General features: G+C 51.0%; 1 protein-coding gene across 2 annotated transcripts in view; it reads left to right on the top strand.

The window, feature by feature from the left end:
* Positions 1–14877, top strand: part of CLU (clusterin) — a 16546-nt gene extending 1669 nt beyond the window's left edge. Inside the window, exons 2-9 of one of the 2 annotated variants that reach the window (XM_025873786.2) lie at positions 2081–2209; positions 3815–3963; positions 6776–6946; positions 8421–8820; positions 9921–10025; positions 13058–13287; positions 14212–14387; positions 14627–14877. In XM_025873786.2, the coding sequence (XP_025729571.1) occupies positions 2119–2209; positions 3815–3963; positions 6776–6946; positions 8421–8820; positions 9921–10025; positions 13058–13287; positions 14212–14387; positions 14627–14636 (1332 nt within the window). In that variant the 5' untranslated portion in view covers positions 2081–2118 and the 3' untranslated portion in view covers positions 14637–14877. Of the gene's footprint in view, positions 1–2080; positions 2210–3814; positions 3964–6775; positions 6947–8420; positions 8821–9920; positions 10026–13057; positions 13288–14211; positions 14392–14626 lie in introns of those variants that run through there. The other variant, XM_025873787.2, reaches the window with a different exon arrangement.
* The last annotated feature ends 183 nt before the right edge of the window (positions 14878–15060 follow it).

A 15060-nucleotide genomic window follows, 5' to 3' on the forward strand; every position in this document is an offset into this window, starting at 1 on the left:
CCCGCCTCGGGTGATTCCTAGGTACTCTAAAGGAGCAAAGCCCCACAGGGAGGGACCACAGTTTCCTCAGTTCCTCTCCAAACATGCCACCTCCTTCCACTTTCCCGAAGGATAGTGCCAATGCCCACAGCTGGTCCTAGGTCAGATTTCGAAATAGTCAGAATTTACTATGATTATCTAAGACCCCTGTGTTTGCAGAAGGCATTCACATCTCGGAGGTCCATGCTGGGGCCATTTTACAGATGAAAACACTGAGGCTCAGATTTAAGTGACGTGGTGTCAGGGAAAGGACACTGGACTGGAGGTTGGGAGGGCTGGGTTGTCTTCCTGGGGTTGCCAGCCTGCTGCGGGCCTGGGGAGCCCCGTGCTGTCTCTGGATTTGACCTCCCCTTAGAGGCAGAGGGATTTGGGCCAGGAAACTGCTCTTTTTCTCAGCCTTGGGACCCAATGGCTCCCCATGGCCCAGGCTCCTGGTGGGAGACTGTACTGGCTGCTGGGTTTCCAGACTCCTCAGTCAGTGCTCTTGCCTTCGGCTCCCTTTTCTTCAGGGCCCAACGCCCTTTCTCCTGGTCCAGACCTATTTCAGAGGCTCTTGTATGAATTTCTGAGAAGTATCCAGGGGCCTCTCCCCGAGAGGTGGGTGTTCTTGCTGGCTTTCTCTCTCTGGCGTGGCCAAAGCTCTGTTTCTCTCTGAGGCATTTCAGGCCTTAGTGAGCAGCTAGGGCAGAGCCCGTGAGCCCTGGGCCTTCTATCAGGCCTGAAATAGCGCCCCAACTCAGCCACCCACCCTGTCTTGGGGGAAGGCAATGACCCACTCTCTTCTCCCACGCTGCTCCTTTGCTCTGCGTGGCTGGTTTGGGAACCGCAGCTTGGCCGCCTGACTAATGACTTTCCGGGCAAGGCTTCCTTTATTTACGTGCTACCAAATACGTCCCTATGGGCCTGCCCAGCTGAGGGCAGTTTTTAGAGGTTCACAGTTTCAGGAAGGGGGGACCCCACCTCCCTGTTCTGTTAGGGGAAATGAGAGAATTCAGATAAGCAGTGGGGGCAGGGGGAGACGAGAAGACGGGCTGCTGGGAAGAGGGGTTCTGTTTTATGCAACAGCTCCAGCTTCTGGGAAAGGGTCCATTGTGTAAGACTGGGCTGTCCTGGGTTCCCAGCCGTCAGCTGAGTGGTGGAAGGGGCACCTTGGCAGGGCACCCTACTGTGGGCTTAAAGGGGAGAGCCACGGGAAAGGGAGCTGGCGGCAGAGGGGCCCATCCATCCAGAGGAAACTTCTCCTGGGGGGGGCGTGGGGCCCATCGTTTAACCCTTTGACTTTGCCCCCCCCACTCTCTACTCTCTGAAGACAACTGCCCCCTGCTCTACTGCATTTATACCCCAAATCTGTGCAGGGATATAGATCTCAGGTCTCATGCGAGGGATCGCAAATGACCTTTATTTTCCTTTGCCGGCCCTTTGGCTCTCACTGCCTCAGAGTCTTGAAAGGCCCTTTTAGGGAGTGTTGAGGCTTGGTGGAAAAAAAGGGGATTTTTCTTTTGTGATGGATTGGGAACGCCTGCTGTGGGCCGGATTAGTGATGCTCACAGCACGGGGTTGGGGGGGGGTCTACGCAGTCCCCACATCAGGGCTGGGAAAGGAGAGGGGCCAGTGAGTCAGCCCAGAGAGGTGTTTTGAGGGTTTATTTGACATGAGCAGGTATCAGATAGACGTCCTTCCTGGATGCAGAAAGCACATGCTCAGGCTTAGTCAGCGATTCCGGGGTGGGGGGGTGGCTGGGGGGGAGGGCTGGACCTGAGCCCAGAGCTCTGACTCCAGAGTTCTCGTTTCTTCTCTATTAGGCTGCTTCTCCTATGGTTCCTCCCTGTATCCACTTTCTTTTGAAGGGGTCCAGGGGCAATTCTGAGCTTTTTCTCCCAGTTTCCCTGGGGGATAAAAACACAGTAATGGCAGCTGAGGGGCCGGCTGAGGGCAGGGCCTCTGTGGGGCTCTGGAGAAGCTGCTGTAGGCTGCAGGCCAGGCCGGAAACCAGCAGGCTGGCTAGCTGTTACCATGACAGTCTCCTGTTCTCTACAAACAGAGGCCTGCTGGGATTCCAGAATTGGAGAGGGAGGTGCCATGAAGACTCTCCTGCTGGTGGTGCTGCTGCTGACCTGGGAGAATGGACAGGTTCTGGGAGACCAGATGGTCTCAGACACAGAGCTCCAGGGTAAGTGGAGCAGGTGTCCCCTGCCCTAGCACACTCTCTGCCAGAGCCCGAAGTGGTAGAGACGATTTGGTCCTGTGCCTCCCATCTGCTTTGCTCAGACTGGGCCCTCTCGGAGCCTCCTCCCCCCGCCCAGCTACCTGGTCTAGGTTCTTGGCCGTCAGGTGGGCTTCTGGGCATTTTTCAGGCATATCCCCAGCACTTCCTGGCCCCTGCAATCCTTTTCACCAGTCTGCTTGCCCCGGGGCCCACGCCTCCTCCGGGAAGCCTGCCTCATTTGAGACTTTGTGAGCTTCCATTTCTGAGTCTCCATAGCACCTACTATGTGTACCCTACACCTTTCCGCCTAGAAACCCAATGCTCCGTATCCAGGTAAGGGGAAACGTCCTCCTGCAGAGCCCAGCTTCGGGGTTCCCTCCTCTGTCAGGCCTTTCCTGAAGCCCCCCCACCCCCGCCCTCCTCCCCATGCTTGTCCTACAAGCTGACCGGTTCTCTGGGGTCGTAGTTAAAAACTCAAACTTGGAAATCAGACTTGGGTATGTGTCTGGCTCTGTGACTCCCCAGCTGTATCAACCCGGAGCAAGGATCTGATCTCACTCTGCTGCTTTTTCCTCGTCTCCTCGTCGTCGTCGGTGCAGGGGGTGATGACCTCAGTGCAGAGAGCATTGCATAAAAGGGCATGTGATGTGGCCGGCTCAGTGCTTGGCCCAGGAGAACCACCAGAAAAGCCTTAGTCGTTACTCCTTCAGTACCTCGGTGACACTGTCTCATTGCATTTGCCACACGGCGTTGTGTCTTGATCACGGTCTCCTGTGGAATGGTGCCATCAATTCATCTTTATGTCCCCTATCACGTGGAGCCATGGAATAAGGAAGTTCAGACGTTTGGTAAAATGGACTCCCAGAAACACTTGTGTCCAAAATAAGATTTTACATTTTGATGTTTAAACAGTTAACGCTTCCAGAATTTTTTTAAAAAAATTTTATTTTAAGTCACATATAGAGTATTATTAGCTTCGGGGGTAGAGATCAGTGGTTCATCAGTTGCACATAAGACCCAGTGCTCAGTCCATCACGTGCCCTCATTAATGCCTGTCCCTCAGTTACCCCATCCCCCCACCCTTCTCCCCTCCAGCAAACCTCAGTTTCTTTGCTGTGATTAAGAGTCTCATGCTTTGTCTCCCTCTCTGATTTTGTTTTGTTTTATTTTTCTTTCCCTTCCCCTATGCTCCTCTGTTCTGTTTCTCAGGATTTTTTTTTTTCCGTGGAAGTGTTCTCCTGCAGCTGGGCAGGCTCGTTCTCCAGAGCCGCAGGGGCATCGCGCTGCTCGCTGTCCCTCCCCTGGGGTGTGCCTGGGCCGGTGCTTTGTGCTCCCGAGCAACTAGCGGAATCGCTATTTGGGCCCTGGGTCCACAATAAGCCCCATGATGGGCCCCCGGGTCAGGGCAAAGCTGGGGCCAGAAGGCTGCCCGCCGGGGTGGGTGCTCCCAGCCTTGACAGCCCCTAGGCCGAACTGGCCTTCCCGACCGTCCCAGCCGGTTCTAGGGTGATACCGCCAGCACCATCTCTGCCTCTCTCCTTACTCTCCTTCCCGGCCCTTCTCTTGCAGAAATGTCCACCGAGGGGAGTAAGTACATTAATAAGGAAATTAAAAATGCTCTCAAGGGGGTGAAACAGATAAAGACTCTAATAGAACAAACAAATGAGGAACGCAAATCACTGCTCAGCAACTTGGAAGAAGCCAAGAAGAAGAAAGAGGTAAGGAGGAGCCCGCTGACTGCCCCCCGCCCCCACCACCTGAGTTCCCTGCTGGAGGGGAGTGGTCATCGCCCCTCTGGTGCCCTGCTGGGTTGTCATGGTGACCCTCAGCCCTTTCAGGCTAGTGCCTGCTGATGCTGGGACTGTAGTTAAGAAAAGAGGGAAGGTTTCTTTGCTTTTGAAAGCTTCAAGGGGTTAGATCTTGGATCTGGTTTCTTACCAGCCTGGCCCAGGGCCTGATGATGACCCATTAGTCACTTCAGTAGATTTTTCTAAACCCTGGCTATGCAAGCTCCAAGGTAGGCTCTGGACTGGGTCTGTCCTGGGTCAGGAGGGGGATGGTACCCTACCTTCAGGAAGCTTATCGAGTAGGGCAGTAACTTTGGGGTTAAGGCAGGTACACACCGCCGTGCCCCATGGCTTTCTGGAGTTCTGAGTACTTCGTAAAGAGACATTTAAGTCGGATAGTGAAAATAGTGGGTCTAGCCTGTGCTTAATGATTCAACAAAACTAAAACACCATAATGGAATAAATCACTTATTTAAAAAAAAATCGGTAGTCTCCTTAAGGGCATCCTAAAAACCTACTCCCATTGCCTCCCTACCAATAATGAAGGAGATGCTAAGACAGGTCACTTGCCACCTTCATGACCCATAATGCATAGTAAAGTGTTTTAGAGGCTCTGAGAAGTTCTGTAGTAAAGAAGTTTGTGGAACTTCATTTAACTCTGTGTTTTCCAAACCAAATTGATCAGGAAATCCTTTTTTCTCCCCATGATAGCTTTTTCTTTTTAAAGATTTTATTTATTTATTTGAGATGGAGTGTGAGAGAGAGAGAGAGAGGGAGTGCATATGACTGGGGGTGGGGCGTTGCAGAGGGAGTGGGAGAAGCAGGCTCCCCACCGAGCAGGGAGCCCGATGCGGGGCTCGATCCCAGGATCCTGAGATCATGACCCGAGCTGAAGGCAGATGCTTAACTTACTGAGCCACCCAGGCGTCCCTCTCCCCATCATAGCTCTTAGCACAATTCCCTGGAAGCCACTTAGGGAAATGCTGGCCGATTCAGCAGTTTCTTTTGACACTTAATGCCCTTCCTTGGTATCCGTGTTTTTCTTCACCATTTTTTAAAAATTTTTTATGTTATGTTAATCACCATACATTACATCATTAGTTTTTGATGTAGTGTTCCATGATTCATTGTTTGCATATAACACCCAGTGCTCCATGCAGTACGTGTCCTCCTTAATACCCATCACCAGGCTAACCCATCCCCCCCACCCCCCTCCCCTCTAGAACCCTCAGTGTGTTTCTCAGAGTCCATCATCTCTCATGGTTCGTCTCCCCCTCCGATTTCCCCCCCTTCATTTTTCCCTTCCTGCTATCTTCTTTTTTTTTTTTTAAACATATAATGTATTATTTGTTTCAGAGGTACAGGTCTGTGATTCAACAGTCTTGCACAATTCACAGCGCTCACCATAGCACATACCCTCCCCAATGTCTATCACCCAGCCACCCCATCCCTCCCACCCCCCACCACTCCAGCAACCCTCCGTTTGTTTCCTGAGATTAAGAATTCCTCCTATCAGCGAGGTCATATGATACATGTCTTTCTCTGATTGACTTATTCGCTCAGCATAATAGTATGAGAATCCTCAAGTAGCTCAGAGAAGTGTCAGGCAAGTCCTATTTTTGAGTTTTTGTGGTTATCATCAGAGTTTGGTATCCTACAGTCCAGGTTCTGCGATAAAGCCCGTCAAGTTCAGGAAAAGACTCCATGCTGTCTTAGTTCCCGGGTCTGTGAACGGGAAAGAAAGGAAGTGGGCCGTGTAGTTGATGTTGGTGCTTTGGCTCCGTAGGAGGCCTGGTGGCCTTCCCCGCAGGAAGAGGGGACCCGGAACAGGAGAGGGGTCTCACAGAACTCAAACTCTTTCCTGCTCAGCTCCTGGCTTTGGGGTGTGCATGGTCTACTTAACTCTTCTTTGAAGCGTTAATACGCTCATTTGTCGAGATTTTAATATAGAAAAGTGGAAGAGGAAAAGTTTTCTGAAAACCTTTTAACCTCTGGACAATTCGCTGTTAGCATTTGATCTGTTTCTCACTCTTTCTTTTCCCCCCTCTACACTCTTCTGATAGTCACTATATTCAAAATCACAACTTGTTAACATGAAAAATGCTTGTTATACTATTTAAAACTTAACTACGGACACCCTCGCAAAGCCGTGCGTCTCCGGCCGCTGTGTAGACCAACGATTTGCTTGGCCTTCTATTTTTAAGCATCCGGGTTGATTCCAGTATTTTTCCCCCCCACCATAAACAAATACCATAACAAATATCTTCATGCATATGGATTTCCCCTTTATGGCAAGAATTCTTTGGGATGGATTCTCATAGAATTATTGGGCCAAATGACATGGATGTGCTCGAGGGTTTGGGTAGTTGTTGTGACTTTGATTTTGAAGGCTTGCTTCCTCCCGTGGCTGCAATTGACAAATAAGATTCAGAGCGCCTCTGGGGTCAAGACTAAGGGCAGCGTCAGAGAAAGGGGATATCCACGCGGGTTCTAGTGGCCGGGGAGGACTGTAAAGAAGAGCCGGGTCTCGAAGTTGAGAAGATGTTTAAAGCTGGGTGGGGAGGGAATTCCAGGCAAATGGGGGGAACGCAGGAGCCAGAGGAAGATACAGGGACTCTGTGTGGCTGGACCTGGGAAAAGGCCTGCTCCGGGGGCGTGGAGAGCCCGGCACCATCGTGCCTGCTTGCAGAGCGTGAAGCCTGTGGCTTCCGCGTGGCTAACCTGATCTCGTGTCCTCCTCTAGGATGCCCTAAATGATACCAAGGATTCAGAAACGAAGCTGAAGGCGTCCCAGGGGGTCTGCAATGACACCATGATGGCCCTCTGGGAGGAGTGTAAGCCCTGCCTGAAACAGACCTGCATGAAGTTCTACGCCCGCGTCTGCAGAAGCAGCTCGGGGCTGGTTGGCCACCAGGTGAAAGGGGACAGGCCGCTGAGCACAGCAGGGCTCTGAGTGGTGGATGCAGGAACTGAGTGTGAAATATGCCCCTTCTCTGGTCCTGCCCCCAGTTCCAACGGGTGGCGTAGTTCTCCCACACCAGCGGGGTGACTACAAATCAGTTCAATTCTGACACTGTCCCCCCGGAGACGGCATGAGATCCCATGGGCTAAGGGCTCAGGCCCACAGACTGTCCTCCGCACTCCTCCCAACTTCAGGTGCCAGTCATGAGTGCTGGCTTGTCACCTGTGCTGCTGTCCGACTGGCTAGAGATTGGAGGTTCCCACAACCCCCTCCTTGTGTTAAATCAATTTGCTAGAGCAGCTCACAACTCAGAGACACATTTGACTGATTAGGTTTGGTTTATTATAAAAGGATCTAACTCTGAAAAGCCAGAGGGAGGCGATGCATAGCTCAAGGTACGGACAAGAGGTGAGGAGCGTTCCATGCCCTCTGAGAGGGCACCGCTCTCCTGCATCTTCACACGTTCAGCAACCCAGATACTCCTGAAGCCCATCCTTTTGGGATTTTATGGAGTCTTCCTTCCATGGGCATGATTGATAAAATCATTGGCCATTGTTGATGGATTCAACCTCCAGCACATCTCCCCTCTCCAGAAATCAGGAGATGGGATTAAAAATTCCATCGTTCCAATCTTGGTTGGTTCCCCTGGCGACCAGCCCCCAACCTCAGGTGCTTTCCAAAAGCCACCTCATTAACATAACTTTATTATTTTTTCATTTATTATTAGCATATAACTTTATTGCTCCCCTCACAGGGAATTCTAAGGGCTTTAGGAACCAGACAAAGACCAAACATACACTTCTTTTTATAAATCACAGTATCACAGCTTCATTTCACATGCCAGATGCAGTTGATCGGTCCCAGCTGCATTGGAGCCTGGAGGGCCACGATCAGCTGGTAACGTTTGCCATCAGTGAGCAAATGGGAAGTCGTTAAAAGCACCTATGCCGTGTGTTAGAAGATTCTCATCCAGAAATTATTAGCTGGATGACATAACCAACGACTTCGTAGTATGGCTCACCCCTGGGCCCACTTAGGCAGAAGGAATTAAGAATTTTAGCACATTGATATCAATCCCATCTTCCCCTGTGGGCTTCGCCTGGTTGCAACTCATGAACCGAAGGCCCATTCGTTGGCCCTTGGCTGCGTCGGGGTGTGGGGATCCTTGGTGGCCAGAGAGGAGACCAGTCTCAGGTGACAGGGGTTTGTGCATCTCTTGGCCTCAGACGTCTTCCCAAACTCTTCCCCGTTGGGCGGGTAGAATGGAAGGGTGTTGGCCTGACAGCTGGGGGGCCAGGAAGCCAGTCCCAGCAGGGGCTTTGGTCATGTGCTATGTGACTGAGGGGACCGAGGAGCAGCGAGGGGGCGCAGGGGGAGGCTGGGACTTGAGGGAGCTTCTCCTAACTTCCCCGTTCTGCCATCACAGCTTGAGGAGTTCCTGAACCAGAGTTCTCCCTTCTACTTCTGGATTAATGGTGACCGCATCGACTCCCTGCTGGAGAATGACCGACAGCAGACCCACGCCCTGGACATCATGCAGGACAGCTTCAACCGGGCGTCCAGCATTATGGATGAGCTTTTCCAGGACAGATTCTTCGCCCGTGAGCCCCAGGACCCTTACCACTACTCACCCTTCCGCTCATTCCAGAGGAGGCCTGCCTTCTTCAAGTCCCGCTTCGCCCGGAACATAATGCCTTTCCCTGGCTACCAACCCTTGAATTTCCACAACATATTTCAGCCCTTCTTTGACATGATACACCAGGCTCAGCAGGCCATGGATGTCAACCTGCATAGAATCCCTCACTTCCCAATGGAGTTCACAGAAGGTTAGAAAGCCGTTTCATTCTTCCTAAGAAGGGATGGGAACAAGCAGGTTACTGAGAAGCCCGTTAGATTCTAAGGACTATGCCAGGGGCTTGGCGTGTGGCATCCCAGTTTCCCCCAGCAACCCCATGAAGGTGGTATTATCCCCATTTAAGGAGGAGAAAAGTATGACAGGTGAAGGAACGTGTCCAGGTATTCACAGCTGATAAAGGGGGACCCGGTCAAATGCAGCCCTGCCGGACTTGGAATCTGTGTTCTCTCAAGTTTACCATGCCCCTTCCAGCCGCTGGTGGGTGTGCCATTGATTACTCCTCTCTAGAGAACCAGACCCCCTTGTCCTGGGAACCCAGGTGCCTTTATGTGGATGCCGTGCATACAGTGGTGACCGATGATATAACCAGTCCATGCTACAGTTTAAAAAAGCTGTTCCTGGCCATCACCTTGGGGCCTGGTAGAGAATGGGCATGCGTGGATAGTTTTTGAATGAATGAGGTCGACGATGGACATGAAAAGGCAATACTTTTAGAAGTGATTTCCTTCGTTAAACGAATAGACCTGGGTAGCCAACACCATCTCCTAAAGGCTACCGTTGGATTGGCATGAAGTTTGGCTTGAAACGGTTTGGAGATACAGGAGGACATTGAATTGAACAGCATCTACTGCATATCCATAATGGGGGGGAGCCTTGTGTTATAAGGCGGCTCTAAGGAGGATCCCATTCCTGCCTTCAAGGGATTTGCTGACCCTAGGGGGAGAGAGATGAGCCAGAGAGAATGCAGAGCAGAAAGGGTCAGATGCCAAAGAGAATGGCGTATAGCTATGGCAGTGTGGAGGGAGGAAGGGCTCATCGGATGGAGATGGTGGGAGTGAGGTCGCACCTAACTGAGGGAGCCCCGGGAACCCCTTCCTGTCCCTCTCTGCAGGGAGCCCGGATCAGAGAGGCCTAGGTCTGCAGGCAGACAACCCATTCCAACCTGCTCTGCCCACAGAAGCATCTCAAAGAGACAAACAGTAGTGTGGAAGGGGTCGGAGGGGAGGCCCATCCCTATATTGCTCTGTGTGGTCCTTCAGCATGACGCCCTCTTCCCTTGTGTGTCTCCAGAAGACAACCAGGATGGTGCCGTGTGCAAGGAGATCCGTCACAACTCCACAGGGTGCCTGAAGATGAAGGACCAGTGTGAAAAGTGCCAGGAGATCTTGTCTGTGGGTGAGTCGGGGAGCCTTGGATCCCAGGAACCTCACCGGGGCTCCCTTTATGGGGTCAGGCACATGGGACTTGAAATTCCAGCCCCGCTGACTTCTAGCTGTGGCACTGGGGGGAGGGGGGTCCTTGACCCTGCTCCATGTGGGCCCTCATCTGTAGACAAGGGCTAAGAGGTGGAGTTGTCCCTGAAATTGGGAGACATCTTTTTTTGATTTCCCCGGCTACTCTCTTCCCAAGGGCCATGCCGGGTAGACCTCCCTATTTTTTTCTGCAGATGATGGACTTATAGATAATATGTATTCTGTTTAATAAACTCTTACCGTGTTGGTACTGTTGTAAACACTTTGCAAACATTTACTCATTTCCTCAGAATGACCCTGAGTTGGGTACAGTGACTGTCCCTATCTTACCGAGGTGAAAAAGCTCATAGTCACAGGAAGGTTGAGTAACTTCCCAAGATGATAGGACACCCATATGTTGGAGAGCTGAGTGTTTGGGATGTGTTCTTAACCAGTGTTTGGTGTTCTGTCCCCAGAACACGTGGATCACCAGTAGTGGTACCTTAGCTTCCCAGCAAAATACCCTTTGGTTGGTCGGTTCCCAAAGCAAGGGAAATATAGTTGACCCTTGAACAACGAGGGGGTGAGGGGAGGTGATAACATAAACCATCTATTAACATGCATTTCCTATGTAACCTGTATCATATACTATATTCTTAAAGTAAGCTAGAGAAGAAATGTTATTAAGAAAATCATAAGAGAAAACTATGTTTACAGTACTGTACTGTAAAAAACTGCATATAAGCGGACATAGTTCAAACCATGTTATTTGAGGGTCAACCATACTTCCTTTTAGGGCTCCCCTCAGCTTTATCAGATCTCTTCATTGGCTCATTTCTTCCTACTTTGAGTAACAGCTGCAAAAGCATCTGGAATGGTTCCTGGCACACAGGAGTCTCTGCTCCGAAAGAGTTAATTGTTTCCCTTGGACGTGGCCGATCGATCTTGTGGCTTTGCTCTTACTTAATACGTTTGGGTTTGCCAGGGCAAGCCTTTGGAGTCTAGTTAAATATTCCTAGCCTCACTCCTATAAGTTTTGAGGCCACTGCGAAATAAATCCAAGTGTGGGGGGAGGGGCTGATGTATGAATTGCAGATGAGTCCTCAACCCAGCCTCCCGGGCTTTGTCTGTCGACTACCATAGTCAGAGAAGCATCAAGTGCGCGGTTCCCCACCACCAGAGTTGTGCGTAGGGCCAGAAGAAGAGAGGCACAGATGCCCCGACTCAAATTGGCACCCCGAGCACTGATCTTAACGGTCCCTGATCCCAGCTTACCCACACTGCCTTCTCTTCACCGAGAGAGGGTTACCGCCTCTTATTTCAGGCGCGGGCCGCCAAATGAACACGCACTCTCCGAACGCTCTAGACCAGGGTTTCTCAGCTTTGGCCCGGTTGGATTTTTGGCTGGGTCCGTTTTTTTTTTTTTTTTTAAGATTTTATTTACTTATTTGAGAGAGAGAGAGGGAGAGAGAGAGTGCGTGCACGAGTAGGAGAAGGGCAGAGGGAGAGGGAGAAGCAGGCTCCCCGCTGAGCAGGGACCCCCCCCCATCCACCCCTGACACAGGGTTCGATCCCAGGACCCCGGGATCATGACCTGAGCTGAAAGCAGATGCTTAACCACCTGAGCCACCCAGGCGCCCCCAGACCGGGTCACTTTTATCGTGAGGGGCTGTCCTGTGCGCTGTGCGATGTTCAGCAGCAGCACCCCTGGCCTCTACCCACAAGGCACCGGTAGCCTCCCCACCACACCAGTCGTGACAACCAAAACTATTTTCAGACCTTGTCAAATATACCCCTGGGGCAGCAGAGCCCCCAGTTGAGATCTACTGCTCTAGATGGAGTCTCAGTTCTCAATGACTTTTCTCACTTTTTAATTTTTCCCTGGTGAAAGAGTTAAGATTACTCATTGTATTATCTTTTCAACCTGGCTTTTATTTCTTGCCCCACCTAACATTTTTGAGATTTTAATACAAATACACTATCATCACTTATGGTAATCCTTTATAGTAAATGCAGTGTGCAAAGATCTGTTTTCCCCTGACTTGCTAGGGTTTGATGTACCATCCTTGAGATATTTTTTGAAAAAAATCAAGGAAAGAAAATCAGTAGTTTTTAAAGAGATAGTGGGTAGTTGCCAGCTCTTATTGATCAGACAACCTGCAGTGGGCATTCCAGGACCCAAAGCAGTCCCCTGTGTCTTCTCTGCCCTCCTGATGAGCTGGGTGACCAGCCATGATGGGCAGATGGACCAAGGATCCTGGCCAGCTCTTCTATGTCATGGACTGTCGGCACTAGATTTCTAGCTCTGCCGATACGCTCAAAAGGCAGGCTTGGAGAATTTTCCAGAGCCACGGACTCGGAGGAGGAAGAACCTAGGTTTAGGAGTTAAAGCTCTGGGTTCAATCCTGGCCCCATAAATCATTCTGTGTCTTTAAGCAAGTGATTTACTTCTGTGGACCTCAATTTCATCACTGGTAATACTTGAGGTAGAAGAGATGTGATTATTGGAGAGAGTGGATATCCACAGCACTTGAGTAGTGTGTGGTACCTAGTAGCTGTAAGTAACACTCCTTCTCTCCGGAAATGATCCCTCGGGGGACTAGCACAGTGAGGGTAGCTCCAGGTCTGAGCACACAGACTGAGACCAGTGTTTCTCAAAGTGTGGTCAACGTCCTTTCATCAGTCTCCAGGGAGGTAAGGGCCTTGCACCCACAGGTGAATCAGTGATGTCACTGATTAGTTCAGGTTAGTTCAGGTGCCAATGTTTTCCAGAGCAAGACTTTGCCGATGACGGAAGCTGCGTGTTGATTTACATTCCGGGGCGAGCTCTCTGTTTTGTTACAGACTGACGACACACGGCATGTGGCTGGCCATTTAGAGTCCTGGCTCCATGAACTGATTTCCATTCATGTTTTTATCCCTTTTTAGCCTTCCCTTCACATTTCTGCCTTTTTTTCCCCCTCCATCTCTGGGCAGACTGTTCTTCCAACAACCCCGCTCAGGTCCAGCTGCGACAGGAACTTAATAATTCCCTCCAGATTGCCGAGAAGTTCACCAGGCTGTACGACGAGCTGCTGCAGTCCTATCAGGAGAAGATGTTCAACACGTCCTCCCTGCTGAAGCAGCTGAATGAGCAGTTTAGTTGGGTGTCCCAGCTGGCTAATCTCACTCAAAGTGAAGACCCATTCTATCTCCAGGTCACAACGGTGAGTCACGTCCTGGCCACACACTGAAGCTCGGTGGGGCGGGTATGGTCTGGCAGCGATGTGAACCTCCCCTGGAAGCAAAATGGGAGGAAGCTTTAAAGGGGGCACTTAAGCTTTGGATCGAGCATTTGCCATATGGCAGGAAACATAAAAACTTTGAATACATTGATGCATGGAAGCCTCGTCTCCCAGTGAGGTGTAGAATGGCATGACCCCATTTTTTTTTTTTCTTAAAGAGGGGCAAAGGGAGAGGGAGAAAAAGAATCTTAAGCAAGCTCCATGCCCCAGCGTGGAGCCCAAGGTGGGGCTCGGTCTCACGACCCCAAGATCATGACCTGAGCCGAAATCAAGAGTCAGGTGCCAACTGAGGCACCCAGGCGCCCCCATCGTGACCCCATTCACGGTTGAAGAAAGTGAGAGGTTCAACAGCTTGCCCCGGGTTTAAGAACTGAGAGGTGGCTCACCTAAGGCATTTGGACCTGTCTGCCTGGCTGAAAAGCCTGTGCTCTTCCCATGAGGGTGCCTCGCTGCCCTGCGCCATGTAGCTTAGCTCATGAATTGGTGTGTTATCCTCTACCAGTAATAGAAAGCCTCTCTCTAGTGCTGGGAACCTTTTTTTGGTTTTTCTTTCCCCGATTCCTTTTCTGCCACTGGCCCAGCCAGGGGCTGCCCAAAGAAAACCTGGTGGCTTAGAAACCATTTTTTCCTCTGATGGGCTCCCCATGGGCTGGTCATTTGCAGATAGGATTGACACCTACAAACAAGTGTCTCTGAATTAGGGCCCTTCTGCTCATGGAATTTTATGGATGTCAAACTGAGTAAAAAGCAAGGGGGTCACCTGTCCACATCTGAGGCTGGCTTTTGTCACAAAAGGAGTCCATTTTGACCAATATTTCAGTTCTTCTCTTACCCTTTTCCTCGTAGGTGGGGTCCCAGACTTCTGACTCCAACGTTCCCACTGGGGTCACTAAGGTGGTTGTGAAGCTGTTCGATTCCGACCCCATCACTGTGATGATCCCAGAAGACGTCTCCAGGAGCAATCCTAAATTTATGGAGACTGTGGCCGAGAAAGCCCTTCAGGAATACCGCCACAAGAACCGGTGAGCATGCAGACCTCAGCTCTTCTCCTTCCGTGCCCAGCAGGTCCCCGGGGACCCAGAAAAAAGGCCGCGCTGATGCAGCCTGGGAATGATTGCTCCTATAGCCAGAGCCCAGGCACGAAGCCAGAAAACCTCTGGAAATTCTAATTTTCCTTTGGGGGATGTTCTTTCTTTGTTGCGAAGCATTTATCCGTGAGGGTCCAGCCCTCACCTTCCATCCTCCTCCCTTTTGTTTTCAGGGAGGAATGAGGTGTGAGCACTCCTCTCTCCAAATAGGGGGCTGTCTGACTCCGTTGCCCCCGAGATGCGCGACAGGCCCCTAGAGAGAGCTCCGCATGTCACCGAGTGGACCGGGCCTTGCCTTGAGGCCCTCCTGCCCCCCTCGCCCAGCCTTTCCTGCCTCCGGACTCCGCACCGCAACGCCGCATTCGCTGATCACGGGAAGAACTCCTGTGTGCCACTAACTCAATAAAACCGCCAGTAATCTGAACGCTCTGGGGTGTCCTGCTTTTATACCGGGTTTTTCCCTCTCCCACGCGCCTTCATTTTGGCATGGAAAAAAAAAAAAAAAAGAAGTAGAAAAGAAAAGCTCTAGCTAAGATGGTATAAGGACTATCGTGTAATTGAGAATAAAAGGAGTGTGACAAAGTCAAACCAGGGATTTCTTGCTTTT

The sequence above is a fragment of the Callorhinus ursinus genome, unplaced genomic scaffold, assembly GCF_003265705.2.
Source record: "Callorhinus ursinus isolate GAN/ISIS: 27379988/994484 unplaced genomic scaffold, GSC_fseal_2.0 scaffold4, whole genome shotgun sequence".
Taxonomy (NCBI): domain Eukaryota; kingdom Metazoa; phylum Chordata; class Mammalia; order Carnivora; family Otariidae; genus Callorhinus; species Callorhinus ursinus.